The sequence below is a fragment of the Beta vulgaris genome, chromosome 6 (assembly GCF_026745355.1).
Source record: "Beta vulgaris subsp. vulgaris cultivar EL10 chromosome 6, EL10.2, whole genome shotgun sequence".
Classification (NCBI taxonomy): domain Eukaryota; kingdom Viridiplantae; phylum Streptophyta; class Magnoliopsida; order Caryophyllales; family Amaranthaceae; genus Beta; species Beta vulgaris.
The window spans coordinates 66,375,152-66,396,967 of NC_079207.1; the positions used below are offsets into that span (position 1 = coordinate 66,375,152).

A 21,816-nucleotide genomic window follows, 5' to 3' on the forward strand; every position below is an offset into this window, starting at 1 on the left:
CAGGTTTCGTTGGAGGCGGGCGTGAATCGATTAATGCTTGAAAGTGATTTCTCATTCGGAACGAGGAGTTACAGAGAGCTCTAGCTTTGATTTCTTAGTAGCTGATATTTTAGATTTGTCTAGTAGATGTCTTTCCTTTTCTTGTAAGCATGTTAAGAGGGTCGGGAATCAAGTTGCTCATAAACTTGCGCATTTAAGCAAAGGATTCTCTGTGGTGAAGGTGTGGCTGGATGAAGCTCCCTTGGAAGTTAACTCTCTTGTAATGGCTGATATTGAGTAAAATATTGGCACTTTACCCGTCAAAAAAATAAAATAAAGAGCTACTACCTCTTTCTCATTTGTGCATAAAATAATAAAGTCAAAGTAAACATAAATAATGTCAAATATAATAAATTAATATCAACTAGTACTAAAAAAAAAAAAGCTCTCGTATAATTTTCTCATTTTGGTGGCGAATATGGAGAAAGAAGAAAAAAAAAAACCTCACATAAATACATATGGTATACAAGTAAATACAGACGGTAAATAGCGGGAAGGTTTTGGAAGCGTTGCTTCACTAATCAGTAATCACTATCGTGAACGCTCAACGGCTCAACTGAAGCATTCTTTCAGTTTCCTTTAGTTTTTCCCGCGCTCATGTTAACCATGGCAACAACAACTTCCACCAACAATTTCACCTTTTGGGTTTCATCTTCTTATCAAAATCACTCAAAAATTACCCTCAATCATCATAAATTTTCGTTCCCACTTTTCAAACCCACTTCAATCATCAACCCAAAATCATCAAGTTTCATGTTACAAACCCCCATTAAAACCTCAGCTGTGCTGAATAAACCCAATATATCACACAAACTTACAGATTGCAATCAGAAAATTCGACATTTTTGCGAAGTTGGTAAAGTGAAAGAAGCTGTTGATTTGCTCTGTAGTTCAATAACGTCGAATTTAGAGTTGGGCACTTATTGCTTAGTCCTTCAACGTTGTGCGGAGCAGAAGTTATTGCGTGAGGGTCGTCGAGTTCATTCAGTCATTTCGTCGAACACTTTGCAGGGGGACAGTGTTTTGGGTGCTAAATTAGTGTTTATGTATGTGAATTGCGGGGATTTAGTTGAAGGTAGGAAAATATTTGATCAAATTGCGAATGAGAAGGTATACTTGTGGAATATATTGATCAACGAGTATGCAAAAATTGGAAATTTTAAAGAAGGTGTATATTTGTATAACAAAATGAAGGAATTTGGTGTTGAATCTGATTCGTATACTTTTTCTAGTATTTTGAAGTGTTTTTCAGGATTAGGGTTGTTAAATGAAGGTGAAAAGGCTCATGGGTGTTTGTTGAAGTTGCATTTTGGTGTTAACACTGCAGTTGTGAACACCCTTATTAGTTTTTATTTCAAGTTTGGGAGGGCTGAAAGTGCGCAGAAGCTGTTTGATGAATTGCTTGACCGAGATGTTATATCATGGAATTCTATGATTAGTGGGTATACGTCGAATGGATGTCCAATGAAGGCGGTCGATGTTTTTAAGCGGATGATTTGCACTGGTGCATTGCCCAACTCAACAACTTTGATATGTGTTCTTGCAGCTAGTGCAGACATTGGTGTTCTTGGGTTTGGTGGAATGCTTCATTGTTATGCAGTAAAAACTGGTTTTGATCAGGATTTGATTTGTAACAATACATTGCTTGATATGTATTCCAAATGCAGTGATTTGAATTGTGCGATTGAGGTTTTCGAGAGTATGGGTGATCGGAATATTGTTTCGTGGACTTCCATGATAGGTACCTATGCACGAGAAGGTCTATCTGAGGCTGCAGTGAAATTGTTTCATGAAATGAAAAACAAGGGTGTTAGACCCGATACCTTTGCTATGACTACTGTGTTGAATGCCTGTGCTTCAGGTGGATTGTTGGACGATGGCAAGGAGGCACACGAGTATCTCAAAAAGCACAATATGCAGTCAGATTTATCAGTATGTAATGCTCTTATAGATATGTATATAAAATGTGGAAGCATGGAGGATGCAGAATTAGTCTTCAGTCAGTTGTCTTCGGTAGACATAATCACCTGGAACACTATGATTGGTGGTTACTCAAAGAATGGCCTTCCCAACGAAGCACTGATTTTATTTCTACAAATGCAACGTGAATTTCAGCCGGATGGTGTAACCATGTCTTGCATATTACCTGCTTGTGCAAGCCTAGCTGCCTTGGAAAAGGGAAAACAAATCCATGCCTACGTAGTCAGAAATGGACAATTTTCTGATCAGTATGTTGTTAATGCACTTGTTGACATGTATGTGAAGTGTGGGCAACTGGCTTTGGCCCGTTTAACATTTGATATGATTTCTAACAAGGATTTGTTTTCATGGACAATAATGATTGCGGGATATTGTATTCATGGACTGGGTAGTGAAGCTAGTATCACTTTTGATGAGATGAGAAGTGACGGGATTGAACCAGATGAGACTTCCATCACATCTATATTATATGGTTGTGTTCACTCTGGATTGCTTAATGAGGGAAGGAGATTTTATCACATGATGGAAAAGGACTATAACATTGAGCTCAAGTTGGAGCATTACTTTTGCATGGTGAATCTCCTTGCTAATGCCGGTAGGTTGATAGAAGCATATAAATTCATCGAAAGTATGCCACTGAAGCCTGATTCTGCTTTTTGGGGTGCTTTACTTCAAGGTTGCAGAGTACACCATGATGTCAAACTAGCAAAAAAGGTGGCTGAGCGTATCTTTGAGCTTGAACCAGATAACACAGAATACCATATGCTTCTTGAAAACATTTATGAAGAGGCTAAAACATGGGAGAAGGTTAAATGGTTGAAGAACAGAATCAGCCATCTTGGACTAAAAACGAATCAGGTTTGCAGTTGGATAGAAGTTAAGGGGAAAGTTCAAATCTTTATTGCAGAAAATACGACTGCACACCCAGAGTTCAAAAAGATAGAGACATTCTTAAAGAAGCTACGAGTGAGGATGAAGAATGAAAATTACTCTACCAAAGCAAAGCACACATTGATTGATGCACAGGAGTTGAAGAAAGAAGTGTCTCGTTGTGGACACAGTGAGATATCAGCTGTGTCTTTTGGAGTTTTGACTTTGGCACCAGGGAAGACTATACGTGTTACAAAGAACTCAAGGGTTTGCCATCAATGCCATGAAACAGCAAAGTATATCTCAAAAGCTGTTGGTAGGGAAATCGTCTTGAGAGATTCTCATCGTTTCCACCATTTCAAGGATGCACGTTGTTCTTGTAAAGGTTAATGTTAAAGAGGTTCTATATAGTCTTAACTGAAAACGGCTTGGAGAGCTCCCTGTCTTCTTTCCACCGCTGATATATGTAGATTGCAGGTATCAGCAATGATTTATAAATTTCATTAATTAATGTATGTATCTTTCAAAGCAAACTGTAGTTAGATTTGGGATAAGGGTGCTATTCACATTTTGCCACCCTGTTGTAAGGGTTCGAATGCTGGAATTATCTTTTGATATCTTTATATATCCCAGGCCTGTGGAGCTCTCATATTATACATTGATGCTAGAACTAGCCAGCATAGGTTAGCATTTGGTAACCTTTCATCTTAGTATCATATACGCGCGAGTCGCGGCAGCTGTGGTTTTTTTGGTACACACTTAGCATTGTCTTCCACCGAGATATTTGGCTAATTAAACAATGTTAATGCTCGAGGGTTTTTTGTGGTGTAGTTTATAGGCCCAACAACTATGCTTTGTTTCCACTGAGTGAAAGATACACAGTCGAAGATTCATATGGGTGATTTGTGCGAACCATCAATCTCATCCCTCAGGTTTTTCGGATTGATTCTTGGTCATCTTAGATTCTTTTTTTCTTCTCATATCTTAAGTAGTAAGTAGTGACCTTTTATTTTGTCATGGAATTTTAAACTATAATAATGTTTAATTTTTGACAGTAATTTTGTTTTGTGCTACTACTGAAATTGTGGACCTAATGTTTTACTATAATAAGAGATTAGTATTTTTGTTTATTTGTTTTTGGATTTAGAATTATTAAAGTAGATACTTTTGTTTACTTAATCTAAGCCCACAGATCTTATCACTTTAACCAATTTACATAATTATAAGGCCATTTTTACATTTCTCTTCTTGATACTCATACTTCAAATTTTCTTTTGCAGGTCGTCAATCCAACAACATCATGGAACCAGCATGTATATCTTGCATTTCTCTTACTTAGTTTTGGTCATCTGAGGTGTTCTCTCTGAGGGGATAATGGATACAGTGATTCATTATAGCAGAGTACAGCGTTTGCTTCTGCTATTAATGATCAGATGTACATGGAGTACACTGTACATAGATTTCCGCCAATAGACAAGGACTGAAACTTCCAGAGTTGCAGCCTCTACTAATCACAACAGTCAGGCCTGAATCCTAGCCCAGGTAAGTTACTTATATAGTGATTCTCTAAATATAACGAGGCATCTTGTATTATGATCCTGGTGTATTCGAAGTTCCGATTTATAGTACTTAAGATGAATTCCTAGCTACATGACTTATAAAATATTCAGCTTTTGTGCCAATTTTAAGATAGGAATTTTTTTTTTTAGACTTAGTTACAGTGCTCTTGTTTGCATCTGATCAATAACCTACTTCGAGGTCGTTCCAGTATAAAAAGGGGTGAGGTGAAAGTGTCAATCTTTAGTACTCTTAGCGTAAAAAGTAAAACCAGCTTGTGTTTATATATGAATGTTTTCTGCAGATGATTATATTTGTAACAGCCCATAGGTGTAAGTTTGTTTGGTAATTGATTTGGGAGTCATAGAGGTATGCGTCGATGTTGGGTGACTCATAGAAACCTGATATCACGATGATGCACTTGCTATCCAGGTTTGTAATATGATAGCCAATTCTGAAGTTGGTGACGTGTTGAAAAAGAGCGTAGAAACAGAGGTTCTTTAATCTTTAATTTGCAGTATCACTAGCTCTACTACTATATAAGTATCAGATGCATTAGCTACTCTCACATTTACCTTAGATCTGACTGCATGCCCTCGACTCCCCGTAAATCTATGAGGTTAATGACTTGCCTGGCTGTAATAGGAATGCGAAGGAGCAGTTTGTGCTCAAGTTTTTAGCTACCATAATATCTGCTTTTTAGCACCAAATTTTCGTGTCTGTAACCTAGAAAATTTTGTGTTGCAAAAGCTAAGTTATACCTCTTATGTGTTCTGTAACTCTTTCCTTTCGTGAGAATATACTTGATTAAGTAATTGTACTCTGTATTTCGGTTCTGACAGACTGACAGTGCCTGAAAGTTAGTTTTCTATATTTTGGTAGCCTGGTCCTCCACTTCAAGATAACTGGTATCATCTCCTCTTCATTTCTTTCATCATTTATCTATTTTTGTGTCTGTAACTTTAAGTAGAAATTTGAATTTTGATATATAGGCATAGCCAATTCTACTATTATCATTGTGCTATATGTGATGCAAACATGTATTTGTAGTTTTCCAGGAGATTTGGCTGGGTTTCCTATGAGATTTTATGCTATACGCTTACGCGAGTTTTATGTCAAGTACTTGTGTGTGTTGGTTATCTCTTGCACATTAGAGATGATCCTTGCATTCTGACTTTCTCTTGCTACTTCCTCCTGTAGTTTGTTTACTGTTTTAGTGTTGATAGCGTCTGTACTCTGTAGTATTTATTTATGATCTTTGAATTCTAAAATCTGTTTACAGTCAGTGACTTGGTTCTCTAATGTTGACAATATGAGCTCTATCTTTTTCCTTTCTGAAAATACCATAGAATTGTTGATTTTCAGGTGGAAAGTATTCATTAGTAGACTAAATCTATGGGAGCGCCTATTTTCCTACCTAATTCTTGTATGAGACGGGTGTATACACTAATGCATTGTACCATGAAGGTAACTTTTTGTTTTGTTAGGTCACTTGTATAAAAATGAATCTTTTAAGGTAAGAAGTTATTTGTCAAACGGAGGGGTAATTATTTTAAGTTAAAGATTACCCTTTATTTCAAAGTAACACCTTAATTTGAAGAGTGACCCATTACAATAAATTTATTGTACATCTAGTATATACAGTACTAATTGATTTTCCTAATAGAAGTGACTTCGCGGGGGTGTTGAATATGAACTAGTGGAATGTTTAATTATGTAACCGGATACTATTGGATTAACTGAATGTGAAATTTGTCAATCATTAACTAATTCCTACACTGTTTATGCATGCTCTTAGTCACAAATATGCTTTTAAATGGGATCTCATGAGAGATTAGCCAAGAGTGCATCTATTGATGTTTGTTGCTCGTGTTCCGAAAATGTTATCGAGGCATGGATCATTAAACATTATCTTAAACCAACCCGAATGGCTTCAAAGGCTTTTGGATACTGCCCTATGTTTATTCCTGGTAAAGATATGGCTTTAGGTGGTACCTTATCACTTTAGGATGCATCACATGAGGTTTTCTTCTCAGGTAGTTACTTGTGGGGATGTCCTCGAAGCCTTTATTAAAACCTTTAAATTTAACAATTGTAACAAGGATGTTTTGGCCTAATGGTTAAGATTGAGGTGCTGTGAACGATATGTTACATGCCCAAATCCTCCATCTCATTTGTTGTACTTTGTACTGCCTTTGTGACTCATATGGATAAAAAAAATTAACAATTATGGGAATGTTCAGGTTTCAATGATTTTTTTTATATCAAGGATCCTTCCAAGGATATCGAGATACCATAAAATGCCTGTTACTGCTTATGATAATATTATATGATGATAAAAACGAAAAATGCGCAATAGTTATAGACACATAAAACAAATGAGGGCCAATCACGAGCGTAGGGACTTAAAACCTTACAACGATTATTTATTTATGAGAAACTCAAAGAGGGAAACTGTTTCATTAAATCAACGTGAGCATCAGAAATAACAGACAACGAAAACTTCGACTCCCACACTCTTTCACCCAACTCTATTTGTTGAAGGTGAGCCAAATTATGTGCAATAGAATTACCACAACACTTAATAAAAGACCAAATGACAGAATCATAACTACTAACAAGACAACAATATCCTCTACAATTAAATGAAAAGTGCACTCTCCCGAACTTACAAACTTAAGAGTGTTTACTACTCTTAATAAACCAAGCATGCACGCCAATTTCATTTCTTTAAACCAAGCCAAAAGAAAACAAAATTTTAAAGTATCCAACATGATAATATCTTTCAGAACATCATAAAGAATAAACCCCTAGGATAGATTTTTATTAGATTCACAACATTCATCCCAATTTCCACATACCGACATGCACCACAAAAATAAAATCCAAAAACATTTAAAAGACCAAAAATAAAATTGCCAAAACTTGACAATATCTACTCCCATAATAAAATGGATAAAGCAAGAGTTACAACATTATTCCATCATAAAGTCCATCAAAACAAGAAAGGTCGAAAATTATATAAATCAAGTATACTTTCAAAAACATCAAGCAAGGCTTGGCCTAGTAATAAAGGTTTAGTCTCATAACTTAAATATTATAGAATCAAACCCTATTAAGACGTCTCCAAATTAAGATTCCTTATTATTTCCCATCAATATCAAACAATCTGACCCTTAAAACTAACTAAAATTAAATATATCTACAAAATGTCAATACAATAACGTCCGTTATCTTACCTATATAAAAAAAAGGTATACTTCCAAAAACTAGTACTACAATTACAATTTACATCTACTCCATTCCATATATATTGTGGTGATGTGGTCAATGAGGCTTCCATGTAACCCATCCAATCAAAACTTAGATAGACTCAAATTTCATTACTCAAACTTTTCTTAAATACAACATCTTTCTTTCTCTCTCTCTCTCCTATTCCATACCATTTCTTTCTTCCTTTCACATACTTATAAAACTTAGTCGACGTGTACAACTTTCTCACCACTTTCACCTCAAAAAAAATCAATCCAAACACCCACACACAAAAAAAAACCTCAAATCTCCCATAACATTCTCATATCATCAATATCATCATCATCCCCTTTTTTTCTATTTCCTCCAAAAATGGGCCCATTGGTTCTAACCCAAGTAGCCACTGGGCTAAGTGTGTTAGCTGGTGCAGCCCTAGTGAAGTCAGTTATGGACCAGAATACCATGGCTGGCCCATTCCCTAGGTGCCCAACTTGTAATGGGTCGGGCCGGGTGGCCTGCTTTTGCTCTAGGTGGTCTGATGGTGATGTGGGTTGTAGCTCGTGTGCGGGTTCGGGTCGGGCTGCTTGCTCTAATTGTGGTGGGTCGGGTACGGGTCGACCTCTTCCGGTTCGGGTCACGGCTCGTCCTCCTACTACTAATGGTCGCCCTTTTTAGACATGTAATGTTTGTTTATAGTAACTTGAAAAAAAAAGAGAGTTTATTTTTCGTACTTTGTAATTTATTTATGTTTAGTACATATGTAGTTTCGTGATATTTTTTTTTTTTTTTTGCTTGAATATGTAATATATGTTGCTCATACTGAGGGATATTAATGAGATTTTCGTAGATTTGGGATAAATTTCGGCTTTGATTTAGTAATATGGACGATTAAGTTTCCATCTAAATTTCGTAGCTAATAACTTGGGATCGAATTTCATGTTTAACATGAAATTGGTTACTATTGAATTAAAAGTTTGTTGTATGCCATTCTTTTAGATGCACAATTTATATTAAAGTCTAACTTTTATCCCTCCGTATTCTTAGATTGATATTCCTAAATATGGTCTAATTTTATTGAATTAAACTTATGTATGCTTAGTGTATTGGTTAAGATTGAGATACCGTGACCGTTACAGGTTCAAATTTCCCTTCCATACTTTGTTTTTTGTACTGCTTTCGTAGCTTATATGGATAAAAAAAAATTGAGTATTGGACTATTGGTGGCTAGTTATACATGGTATATATTGGTGCTTATATTATCTACATTGAAGTTTGTTGGTTTAGTAATAAATGATGATAATTTTGCTATATGAATTAGCAAAAGTGTACCTTGTAGAGTTGATGTAATGTAGGTTTTGGGAATTTGGTTTAAGCTCTATTGAATTTTGGTGGACATGGCAACTTGTAATCAGTATATTACTCGGTCAATTCCTGTCCACAAACGAATTGTAGGCTTGCAGCTTGTTGGTTTAGTTAAATGTTTTGAATCTTGAGTCAACCAATGTTCTCCTGTAGTTGACTCGATTCTACTAATTCAAAATGGGAGGGCTCGAGGGATGTGATGTAACTGTAATCAACAATAAAAGTACATTGTAGCTACTAGCTTGCATCATGTAGTTCATTCTCCGTATCTTCTTTAGATGATAGGCAGATAGGCCTGTATGGTAATTACTACTCACAGACTAACCTTGTTTAGTTTATATTAAGTAGTACTTAGTCTAGTGATTTAGTTTGTATTTCATAACCTTGAGGTTGTGGGATCGAATCGCATTAGAGGCACTTTAGGGGTGGAGATTTCCTCTTACCATTCCCCATACTCCCAAGGGGCCTTGCCTGCAAAATCGGACCTGGTTGATTTGTACAAGGTTCTGATCTGGTTAGGGCGCCTTCTTCTTACCTAAAAAAAAACCTTGTTAAGTTTGTTATTACTTTGTGACCTTGTTTCATTCATTTTATTGCATATTTTCATATATTTTTTCCGTTATGTTTAATTAAATATCTTATTGACCAAAGTAATTCATTACATGGCGTGAAGATAAGAAATATAACAACTAAAAAACAAAGGAAGGACATCAATTTGTGAGCTCTCAATTATCAAAAATTGGTGAGCTCTTGGCTGCTGTGCTATTTTTTTCCAAGTGTCATTTTGGTGTCAATTAACGTAGTTAAACCAAAATTTGTATTATTGTATGTAAACTATTAAATACTTAAAAACCCCTAACTCTATAATTAAGGTGTTAAGAGAGCTTTCCAGCTTATAGGGAGCTGTAGTGGAATTTTATTTATTTGTTAATTTAGGGTTTTTTGAATAATTTGAAGCCAAATTTGCATGTTTGAAATAATGATTGACACCATCGAGTTGTGACATTTATATATTGGATTATCCATCATACAAACGCGTGTATACACTTAAGCCTTAAGGACGCATATAACACGTGATGTATGTGTTCCTCACACGACGATGTCGCCTAAAAAAGTTCTCAAATATAGATATGCCGAATTGTATGATAGATTTTGCGCTATTCATGCCATGTTAATTTGGGACTAAGTCTCCAAAAGTGAAAAGCAAATGAGCTAGTAAAGTTTAGTTTAGTGTTCTTTTGTTTTTGTTTTGCTTAGCCCTAGTTTGTATACTGTGTTTTAATAGATGCAAATTTTCTTGATGTAAAAAAAAGCTAGCAGGGTAATTCTAATAACCATTAGTTTGCTGGAGTTGCTGTCCTTAAAAGAAAGAGCAACAATCACGTCAACTTCTTCTGTGTAATCACTTAATAACCTAGCTTTTTTATCCCTTAGGTGTTGAATCAATAATTTGAATTACTTTTGTTGTTTCGTCCATTTCTGAAATACCAAAGTTCGACCTTCAATTCTGTGTTTGTTTATTTCAGATTTTGAGACGGAGGTAGTATATATACGATCATAGAAGATGAATGTACAATTGTATATTTTTTAGAAAGCAATATTGCGCGAAGATCAATGTATGTCCCAGACTCCCAGCCAGTTGATTCGATGAAGCAATCTTGGACCTTCTTGGCTGCAAGAGTCCCGTGTGGGATGGCTCTATCTTAAGCCTTAACAGATCAAAGATACACTAAGCATATTGTACATTCAATGATTCAATGTCTGACTTTATATAGCTACCATGTTAAATATAAAAATACTAAGGACCTTTGGATCCAATGGTATGACTTCCTATCTCCCACATGGTATATCAAGGTTCAAATCTTGTTGGGCCTCTAGGTGAGTGGCCCTGTGCGAGGACAGGTTAGAGAAAATTCATCTTACTACGAGTTCTCGAAAAGAGCCCAAAAAAATGTTAATTATAAAAATGTCAATCAAAACATGCTTTTTAGACCAGAATCTTAAGCTGGCGCTTCTCAAATTTCTTAATTGAACATTGTTCACAGGATTACATATTCAATATGGGGTGGAATAACCATCGCTAGCCTCCTTGCACATCGTCTACCACCTTCTACACTTTTAGCTATATCATGATTTGGAAACACAGATGTTAGAGCTCGTGGATCACAAATGAATTTTTTAAGGACAACGACGTTTTTAACACAGTACAATGCCAATGGAATTTCATAACGATCATGAATGCTAAATGCTCCACACCATTCGAGTTTGCGTAAGTTCGGAAGGGTTGCAGTAGTATTCTCTTGTATATTCAACCAATGCTTCACAATATCTAAATTGTACTCAGTATCTGGTTCATCCTCTGACTCTGATTCTGATTCTGATTCTGACTCTGATTCTGATTCGTTCTTTGAATCAGATGTCACTTTGGTACAGCCACAAAATTGCCAGCATAACTGCAAAAGCCCACCAAAATATCATGCTAATTGATTCGCACTAATGAATAGGTCAAGATTTAAGTAGAAAATCAACTAGAGCAACTACACTGAAGGCCAAAACTAAAAGTACAGTACCTTTACCAACAACTTCAAATCTTGCAAAACAGGACATGCCTCTGCAAAGCGTATCCATGGAAGAATGTTTTGATGGGAATCGATGATGAGTCGCAACTCCAAGTATTTGACATTAGGAAACGAAGGAATGATAACATCACTGGAAGTTAGCTATCAATAATAATCAAAGCAAATTAGTGTGACCAAACAAAATTTGTTGTGCAGTGAATAAAGGACTATATGTTTAGGTACAAACCACGAACATATCAAGGGAGAGTTTAGAAAGCTGCGCACTGAAGAATTTGTTGTACAAGAAACTTGGAAGCTATTTTTCAAAGGATCACCAAACGACACATGCTTCACCAAGTGATGGAATACTAGCATTGTAATTCACTATGCTGTCATCGTTAGAATATCGAAAAGATTGAAGACTCACATCATGGATTTCAATTGTATGCAAACTAAAACAACCGTGTAATTCCAAGTATTTCAACTTGGATAAATTTATGATTTTCACATATGGAAGTTTTTGTGCACTTTCAATGTGTAGCCGTTCTAAAAGAGGACATCGAGACAAAATCAGTTCTAGTACTGTTGGTCTGATATCAACATTCTTTAAACATATGGATGTTAATATAATAAGTAGCTAATACCAGCATTCTCACATGGAGAACCTCTGAAGCAATTAGAAGGTAAGGAGTAATGATCAAGGCTAATGTCATCATCAATATCATCAGTAGTAAAATCGAGCTCCAGCTTCTTAACTCGCTTTGAGATAGCGAATTCGATCCAGTTATTGATATGATATGTATGCTTAACATCAAATGGAAGGCAAATTCTGAATTCATCAATGAATGGAGTATTATACAAAGTCACAATCTGATTCACCCCATTCATGTATTTTTATTTCTCGTTTTCGAGTGACTTGTGCTCACGCCGATATTCTGAAAGCAATGTTGGCGAAACATAAAAGTAGATACTTGTTAAATGTGTCGCCATATATCTCCATCTTCTTGAAAGGATGCTACTTCTTGTTGCATCTTTTCTATCAACAAGGGACAAGATGGAGACATGAATTTCATCTGGTAAGTTGCTGAGCTTGTCCTCGTTTTCCTTTAATCAACAAACAAGCCAAAAAATAAAAATCACACGCTTGTTATATACAATCAATTAGTCTTATATGCACGCTATGCGCGCCAAAACATATACAATCAACTAGTTTTATATGCATACTATGCGTGCGAAAGCATATACTTCCTTCGTTTTTTTTACATGTTACACTTTTCAAATCACGGACTCCTAGGCAATTTTTGGAGAGGAGAGAGATAGAGAGAAAGAAAACAAAAAGATGCCATGTGAACGTATGATAGGAGAGACATAGAGAGAAGTTATTACTCAAAATAGAAGTGTAACATCTAATTTAAAACTTCCTAAAGTAGAAAGTGTAACATGTATCTAAAAAACGGAGGAAGTACAATTTTTCATATATAGGAGTAATATAAATAGAGATAGAGATATAATTATCTTAGTTTTTTAAAAAAATTAAAGCCAGTAATTGACCTTCTTTTTTTTTCTAATTTTTGGTGTCCTCCATATGTTGTCTTATATAATAAAGATTTATATCAAACAATATACAACGCCTTATTGTCAGGTCTTTATAAATCAAAACTCAAATATGATGATTGCTTAGATGAGAGTTCAAAAAACAACAACAATGTTGTGTATATATAACTCTATGTATCTTTTTAATAAATTAATTGAGTGATTGACATACATTTGAACGTAAAACAAATCATAATAAGTTGCTTACATGGTTATGTAAAACCCCAATAACCATACCTCTATAGCCTCGCCTTATGTTTGCACATTTTGTATATTGCTCATTCTATAATAAATGTACGAAAATGCAACGAGCAACATACACGACATGCGAGAGAATGCACCTAACTCTAAGTAAACCTATGAATACTGAATACCTAAGGATTTGCCTAACTAGACAAAGGTCCTCAATATCAACCCTACCGAGCAACATTTAGACGATGCCGACCACTTCAACCATCACTTGTCATTCTCGGAGGTTGTATTTTGTACTGAACAGTAACTGCATGATAATTGGGATTAATGCGGCTTATCCCTTGTGGAGTTGTGGTTTGACGGGAAATATATATATATAGAAGAATAATACAAGAATCCTTTCTAAACACAGTTACTACTATAATACACCCCCCAATCTGTTGAGATATTCTAGGCATGATTTGTTAGGATTTTTTTTTCTTAACTTGTATTCCTATCTTTTAGGAAGTATTCCTATCTTTTTGTATGTGCCTCCCTATTAATATAGAGGGAGATTGTTTCACGTTAATAACACATGTCAAAATCTTCTTCCTTCTTCTATATTCTTCTACATTATGTCATGGTATCAGAGCAGTTTATGCAAATCATCATCAAAACCTAATTCTGTCATGGTATCAGAGCACGTTTTTGACGAAGATGATCCCATAAACGTTTAGGATCGCGAAATTTAGTTAATGTACTTTTTACCTCAGGAGTTATGGTGTTTGTGATCCAGGACACGAGCATGGCCTGAATGGTAAGCCAATCACTATCGGTGCAAGGAGGAAGAGGCACAGAGATAGCGCCATCCACAAAGTCGAATTTACGCCGAGGAACCGACGCTAATGGAATATCAGAAGCCCAATCCGCATAATTATCATGACGAAGTCGGGTAGGAGTAAGAAAATCACCAGGCCGATCTTGAGGTCCGAGAAAAAACGGTGAAGAGGAATCGATCTTGGGCGGCGGTGGCGGAGGGGCATCCTCGCCAGCCATGCCGAATAGTTTTGGTTAAAAAATAATTTAGGTTTTGATGATGGTTTGCATAACCTGCTGTGATACCATGACAGAATGTAGAAGAATGTAGAAGAAGGAAGAAGATTTTGACATGTGTTATTAACGTGAAACAATCTCCCTGTATATTAATAGGGAGGCACATACAAAAGATAGGAATAGTTCCTAAAAGATAGGAATACAAGTTAAGGAAAATAATCCTAACAAATCATGCCTAGAATATCTCAACATACATTCTGTCACAATCTTTACGGGGCAACAAATAAATTAGAACGATGTTTAACAAATAAATCACCAGAAAGACCCTTAATAAAAATATCCACAACCTGCAATGTTGTAGGAATATACTAGTTCATGTTTTCCACTTCTTCTAGTTACTTCCATCAACAAACTTAAACCAAAATCGAAACAATGTGTTTTCATTGGCTATGCGTCAAACTATAAGGGCCAAAGTTTCCTACTATTCTTTTGTACATAGACAATGCAAATTAAACGGAACAAAAAGGGTCAAAGTTTAGAAATATAGCAAAGATTGATTTTTATTTGCAGTATGTATTATTACCTTTTCTTTAAGTAAATTAAGAGGTGGATTCTTTGACATTACAATTGGCTAGCAATTCTGCAAGAATACAACTTGTATCAAACAAGGACGAAAACTGAATATACTGACCTAATATCATAAGAAAAATAGTCTCGAACTCTAATATAATATACTTACTATACTTCTAATATGAGCAAAAATCACAAAACGGAAAACAAATCCGAATTAATTACTTTGTTGTTTTTATAAATACTTTAAATCAAAATTAAACTTTACCATCAGCAATCACTCCTTTTTTCTTTCTAAAAACTAACAACAAAACACTCCCCATAAAAATAGCCAAAAAATTCTATTGGTAAAATCTAGAACTGATTCTTAGTTCATCTGCAAATTATCAACAAAGAGTTATATTAATTAACAAAAAAAAGAACAGATTAATTGCTAAGTATTGAGTTCAACATCTTAGTACCCAGACGTGAGATGAGAGATGACACAGAACAGAAAGACCTTGGATTTGTGTGCGAAGAGATTTAATGTCAAATAATATTTGTAGAGAGAAAAACAACCGTGTGCTTTTATTGGCATACGTAACCCCAATATATAGAGTAGTATAGTAAAACCTATTAAGCTTTTCCTATTAGAAGTCTAACTAGAAATAGGAAACAAAATCTACAAGATTTCCTAATAAATATTAATGATTTGGATGGAATTTTTACCAGCTCGACTACATCTCTTCTCTATTAATAAGACAAGAGGGGGACGTCAAAAAATAAAAGCACGGGAAGCCAAAATGATAATAAATTAATCGTGATACTAAAATGTGTTAAGTGAAATAATTAAAAACAATTAAAAAATATATAGGAATACTTGAATTATCACAAAGTAAAATAAATCTAATACAAATATATTAAAAGGTTGCATAACAATGTATACACGCCACGTGGCACCTCTGTTATCCAATGTGTACATCAGTCATGTCGATGAATAAAAGTAAAATCAACTTGCAACAAGATTTAAAACTGTGACTTCTTACTACTATTCATGACACAATTACCATTTCAATCAACTCTTAATCATGCTTTAAGTATTCACATTATTATATTTATACCTTTTAAATGTTGAGTTTTTCTTAATATATTTTGGTGAGAATGGAAAAAAAATACATATTAAGTTCGGAAACACAATGCCAACTCGAGGCAACGCCCAGACCCAAATACTAATTAACAATGATACTAAGACGTATTAAGACGTCATCAGTAAAATAAATTATCATAAATGGAATATATGTATGTAAAAGTATATGTTATTATTAAAGATGGGTTAGTCATTTGGAAAATCTATCATATATGGATAATTGAATTGAAAACATAGAAAATACGACACTAAATAATTAGGTGAAACAATACCATAAAGTTATAATAATTGCGCTACAATTGTCTTGTTATTGTCAGTCAATTTGCTTCCAAGTAAAATTGAGAAATTGAGGAAGATCTAAGAATAGAAGGTTTGATGGTTTAACGTTAAGCAATATTATTTACCACATAAAGGTATATTTGCTCCTTTGTTTTCCTAATAATTATGCTTAAATGGCTATATTTTTTTTGGTCATACTATGAAGAGTTTCTCACCGTCTTTGGTAAGTGGACCAATTTTCTATGGGAGTTTGCATGAGTACCTCAAAAGGGCAGTATCCCTCCCAGCTGAGATTTTTTCCATATTCAAGGCTCGAACACGAAACCTTAATTAAGAAACGAGAGGTCCTTAACCACTCACATCAACCTCGATTGGTTGCTTAAATAGCTATATTATGGTGGTAAACCTCCTTAATAGCAAGATTATATTGAGCAACTTTTAGATAGCAACTTAGCATAATATAATCTTGTTTGTTGAATTGGTCCCTTACCCTAGCTAGTTGACTAGTTCCATCATCGGAATCAAAAACGGACCAAACAACAGCCCAAAAGTATGGGCTCAAATTTCATGGATGTATCATGTAATCATATATCAGATCCAGGACTTTCTGTGTTCTTTTTGAGTCAAGGAGACCTACTCTAGGGCCCAGAGTGTTAAATTGGGCTACAATCCGATTAAATTAGACTTTTTCTAGTTTGGGCCCTTAAGACCAATTAATAGACCTGTTAGCATCGTTCTCCAGCCTCCACCTCTATGAATGACTTTCATTTTTTATGGAACTAGAATTTTTTGCACGCGATGCGTGTTTGAATTTTTTTTCTCAAAACAGAAACTCGATTTTCTTCGACATAAGAGTCAAAATTCAAACATTAGACATACGAAGTATAATTGTTTTTAGTTGTAAAATTTGATTGGTTTAGTTTCTGTCACTTAAATCTCTCACCATTCTTTTTTTTTTTTTACTTTTCAAAGTTAAATTCTTTGAACAAAATAGATATTTTATTGAATTTATTTATGATTTCTAATATTATAATTTTTTAGTTGATTTTTGAACTAAGTACAATACTTCATAAAGTGTGAAGAAAGTAGACACTTTGATTTCAAGTCAATTTTTTCATAGGTTGTAGTTTGTAAGTGAATTTTTAAGTTTTTGTAAAATTTCCTCATTTTAGTGATTTGCATAACGTAAATTATGCAATTTTATGATTTTAGTTGACTTGTAAGTGATTGTTATAATTATATTTTTGATATTTTTGTTTGAAGCCCCCTTTGATTTGTAAGTGAATTTGTAATTTAGAATGGGAAGGAGGTCACATAGTCTCTTCATTCGGGGACACCATAGCTCCCCCCCTTCCCTTATATAATAGAGATATGTTGTACTTTAATTCTTGAATGATATTTTACATAAACCTTTTTACCTTGATAATTAATCGCTATTATATAATAAAAAAAATAGGTCCAAATATATGTAAAAGTTTCATTATATATAGGAAACACTATAAAAAAGTAAATAATTTTTTTCCTACGTCTAACTTTATGATTTCACTACAAATACACCTCTATTTTTTATCATGACCCACCATTAATTGTGAATTGTTCTTGAGAATAGTGATTTGTAAGTAAATTTTTGTAAATATTTTTGTATATATTGACGTTCTAGGTTATTAGCTAGTTTTAGTTTGTATGTTAATTTTAAGTTTTAATAAAGTATCTTGATTATTTGAGTGATTTTTATAACGTGATTTTCTCAATTGTATGGGTGAATTGTAAAGTTTCTTCTTTTAAGTAATTTGTGAGTGAGTGTTGTAAATTTATTTTAGGTAGTTTTCTTTGAGTGCCGATTTTGATTTTGACATTCCTTTTGTAATTTAGAAAGGAAAGGAGGGTAAAATAGGCGTTTCAAAAAAGGACACCATTGCTCCCCCTTCCCTTATATAATAGAGATATGAGTGACTTTTTCAAATGCTTTTTTCTTTGGAATAATTGAATCTAATAGTGTAATTTTTGATCGATTAATTTTTAGTAAATCAACTTTTCAATTATTCCTGAATAATGAAACCTTTATACTTTATTTACTTTTAGGGGGCGTTTGGTTCATATGATTTTGGTACACTAGGGGAAAAAAACAGAAGGGCTGCGCTTTTGATAAAAGCGCAGCCCTATGGTTGAAGGGCTGCGCTTTTTCAAAAAAGCGCAACCCTTCAATTGGAAGGGCTGCGCCTTTTAAAAAAGCGCAACCCTTCACCTTGGGAAGGGCTGCGCTTTTTTAAAAAGCACAGCCCTTCCCAAGGTGAAGGGCTGCGCTTTTTAAAAGGCGCAGCCCTTCTCAAGGTGAAGGGTTGCGCTTTTTTAAAAGGCGCAGCCCTTCTCAAAGTAGGGCTGCGCTTTTTTCCTACTAGCTGCTTCTTTTTTTTTTCGATAACTCCTATGCACGCCTTATACTCCTTCATTCCCACTTTCCCTCTTTCACTTCTTACCCCAAATTGTGCGAAAAACCGAGTGCACCACCACCACCTTGCGAGCCCTAATTCAACACACCACCACCACTCACATTGCTCCACCACTTTGCGCGACACCACTACCACCACCACCACAACATTTCTTCTCCACCATTGCCGCCCACCACAATTTCTTCTCCACCATCACCTTGCGCGCCACCCATTTCTTCCATTTCTTCTCCACCACATTGTGGGTTCGCCACCACCTTGCGCGCCACCCACATTGCGCGACGCAACCCTTCTCTTCTCTTCTCTTCTCCACCATAACCACTACTCTTCTCTTCTCATTTCTTCTCCACCATTTGAGTGGTTAATTAGGTATGAATTAATTTTGTTTTTAAGTTACTTTTGTTTTTCTTAATTGAATTAAATGATTAATGTGCAATGTGGGTTTTATCAATTGTAGGAAGAAGAGGCTAAGGAAGGCAAATAAAGTCCCAAGTAGCTCTTTTCTCTTCATTTCTCATCGTTGGTGTTAAGAGGTAACTAATAGATAGTTTAACATGTAAACAAAGTTGATAATTTATTGAATGTATATGTATTTTTTATAATGTATATATATATTATTTGTTGATATAAGATTGTATGAAAACGCAATGTGATTTAGCTATATATATGAAAATATATAACTAGTTATTTGAATCATCATCATATATGCCTAGATACCCATTCAAGACTTACTCATTAGGAGTAAGTCTTGAATAGTCCCCGGTTTGGGACTGTTCTTGGACGTTTGATCTCACTTAGGTGGTGAATGTGTGTCTTCTTTTCAATTCTGAGGAAAATCTTGGCTTATCGTTTCGCTACATTGTTATCTGGGTACATATGTAGATAAGCAATTATCTACATTGTGTACTTGGAGAACTGTAGGGAAATGCTGCCGGGTTTTCCTTAGAATTGAAAAGTTGGCATATATTCACTAGTGAGATTAGACGTCCAAGGATGGGTTAGGTTGGAGTGATAAGGACCTTTGACTGCATGCATACAATTGAACATGTGACTATCTTAGCTTGTTGTATACGTGTGTGATTTGAATATGAGAGTGTGTGTACTTTAATAATGATTGATGCATTATAATGAATGTTGTGTTTAATTATTAGAGTTGGTCTTCTTGAATGAGATGGATCGTACTTGGATGTATGGTAGTCGTGAATCAATTGAGTTTGTGAAAGGGGTCTTGGAATTCTGTAGAAGTGCATTAGAATATCAAACATCCTCTGGAGCAGTCGACTTTTATTGTCCTTGTTTGGATTGTAGAAATGTAAGCAAGGTTAGTAGTATACATGTGGTTAGGGAGCAGGGGAGGTATATGGGAAGCTCTGGAGTAAAGAATGATGTATGTGAAGAAAAAAAGAAGGATGATGATGAGTTAGGGGATGAGAATTTGGATGATAAATTTGGAGATGATGATAGGGATCGGGTATACGAGATGATACACGAGGTTGAAGATCAGTCGTAGACGACCTCGTATTTTTGAGTCTATGTCTCAGGCTGCTGAAAAGCCGTTGTATCCAGGTTGTACAAAGTACACCAAACTTTGCGCGGTGGTAACACTGTTCAACATTAAGTCGAACGCTGGTTGGACGGACTCTAGTTTCACATCGTTGTTGGAAGTTTTAGCTGAGATGCTCCCTGATGGAAATGAACTGCCAAAGTCGTACTATTATGCGAAGAAGCTGATGTGTCCTTTGGGTTTAGAGTACGAGCGGATACATGCTTGTCCTAACGATTGTGTGCTTTATCGTAATGAGTATGAGCATTTACATGAGTGTCCACGTTGTGGATTGTCGAGGTACAAGCGTGAAGGAGCTGGAGGTAGTGAAGGACCACCAGCCAAGGTGTTGTGGTATCTACCCATAATACCTAGATTTAAATGCATGTTCTCAATAAAAGGAGATGCGAAGAATTTGAGGTGGCATGCAGATCGTAGGAAGAAAGACGGTTTGCTCAAGCATCCGGCTGATTCGCCTGAGTGGAAAACTATCGACAGGGTGCATAAATCATTTGGTAATAAGGATAGGAATCTGAGGCTTGGATTATGTACGGATGGCATGAACCCTTTTGGCAATCTCAGCTCGCAGCATAGTACATGGCCAGTAGTTTTAGTGGTTTACAACTTGCCTCCTTGGTTGTGCATGAAACGCAAGTACATGATGTTGTCGCTTCTTATATCAGGGCCCAAACAACCTGGAAATGACATAGATGTATACCTTCAGCCGCTTGTTGAAGATTTACAGAAGATGTGGAACGAAGGAGTGTTAGTATTTGATGCGTATGCTAATGAGATGTTCACTATGCGTGCCATGCTTTTTTGTATAATGAACGATTATCCAGCTTATGGGAACTTATCTGGGTATAAGACTAAAGGAAAACAACCTTGCCCGATTTGTTTAGATGACATAAAATCTACACACCTTAAGGGCTGCAAACATGTGTATATGCGCACACGAAGGCTCCTCAGCCGCGACCATCCCTATCGATTTAAGAAGAAGGCATTCGATGGGACGGTTGAAGAAGAAGTTGCTCATAGACCATTAACTGGTACTGAAGTTTATAATCAGGTGAAGGGTATTAAACAGTCTTTGGTAAACCTGCTAGTGAGGTTGATAGACCTACAGGATTATGGAAAAAACAGTCCATTTTTTGGAAATTACCATATTGGAAAGATCTAAAGGTCAGACATTGTTTGGATGTCATGCACATAGAGAAGAATGTTTGTGAAGCTATTATCGCGACACTTATGAATATTCCGGGTAAGACAAAAGATGTTAAGGCGTCACGACTTTACTTGGAACAAGAGGGGATTCGACCAGAGTTGTGGGCTCAGAAAAGGGACGGAAGAAAGAAGAAAAGAGGGGAGGAAAGGGTTGATGATGATGAAACACTGAAAAGTAAAAAGGTGGAGGAT

At 35.5% G+C, this 21,816-nt stretch overlaps 1 protein-coding gene across 11 annotated transcripts; it reads left to right on the plus strand.

The window, feature by feature from the left end:
* Positions 1-315: 315 nt before the first annotated feature.
* LOC104897562 (pentatricopeptide repeat-containing protein DOT4, chloroplastic) lies at positions 316-10,838 on the plus strand. Of its 11 annotated transcripts, none has more exons than XM_048646314.2 (4): positions 316-3,366; positions 4,170-4,431; positions 5,812-5,913; positions 10,587-10,838. In XM_048646314.2, the coding sequence occupies exon 1, from the start codon at positions 637-639 to the stop codon at positions 3,277-3,279; it is 2,643 nt and encodes an 880-aa protein (XP_048502271.1). In that variant the 5' UTR covers positions 316-636; the 3' UTR covers positions 3,280-3,366; positions 4,170-4,431; positions 5,812-5,913; positions 10,587-10,838. The 11 variants fall into 11 exon arrangements, with proteins under 11 accessions (XP_048502271.1, XP_010682766.1, XP_019105996.1 ...); XM_010684464.4 differs by lacking the exon at positions 10,587-10,838 and adding exons at positions 3,523-3,572; positions 3,721-3,821 and having other exon boundaries at positions 4,170-8,072; XM_019250451.3 differs by lacking the exon at positions 10,587-10,838 and adding an exon at positions 5,289-5,354 and having other exon boundaries at positions 5,796-8,072.
* Positions 10,839-21,816: the final 10,978 nt, after the last annotated feature.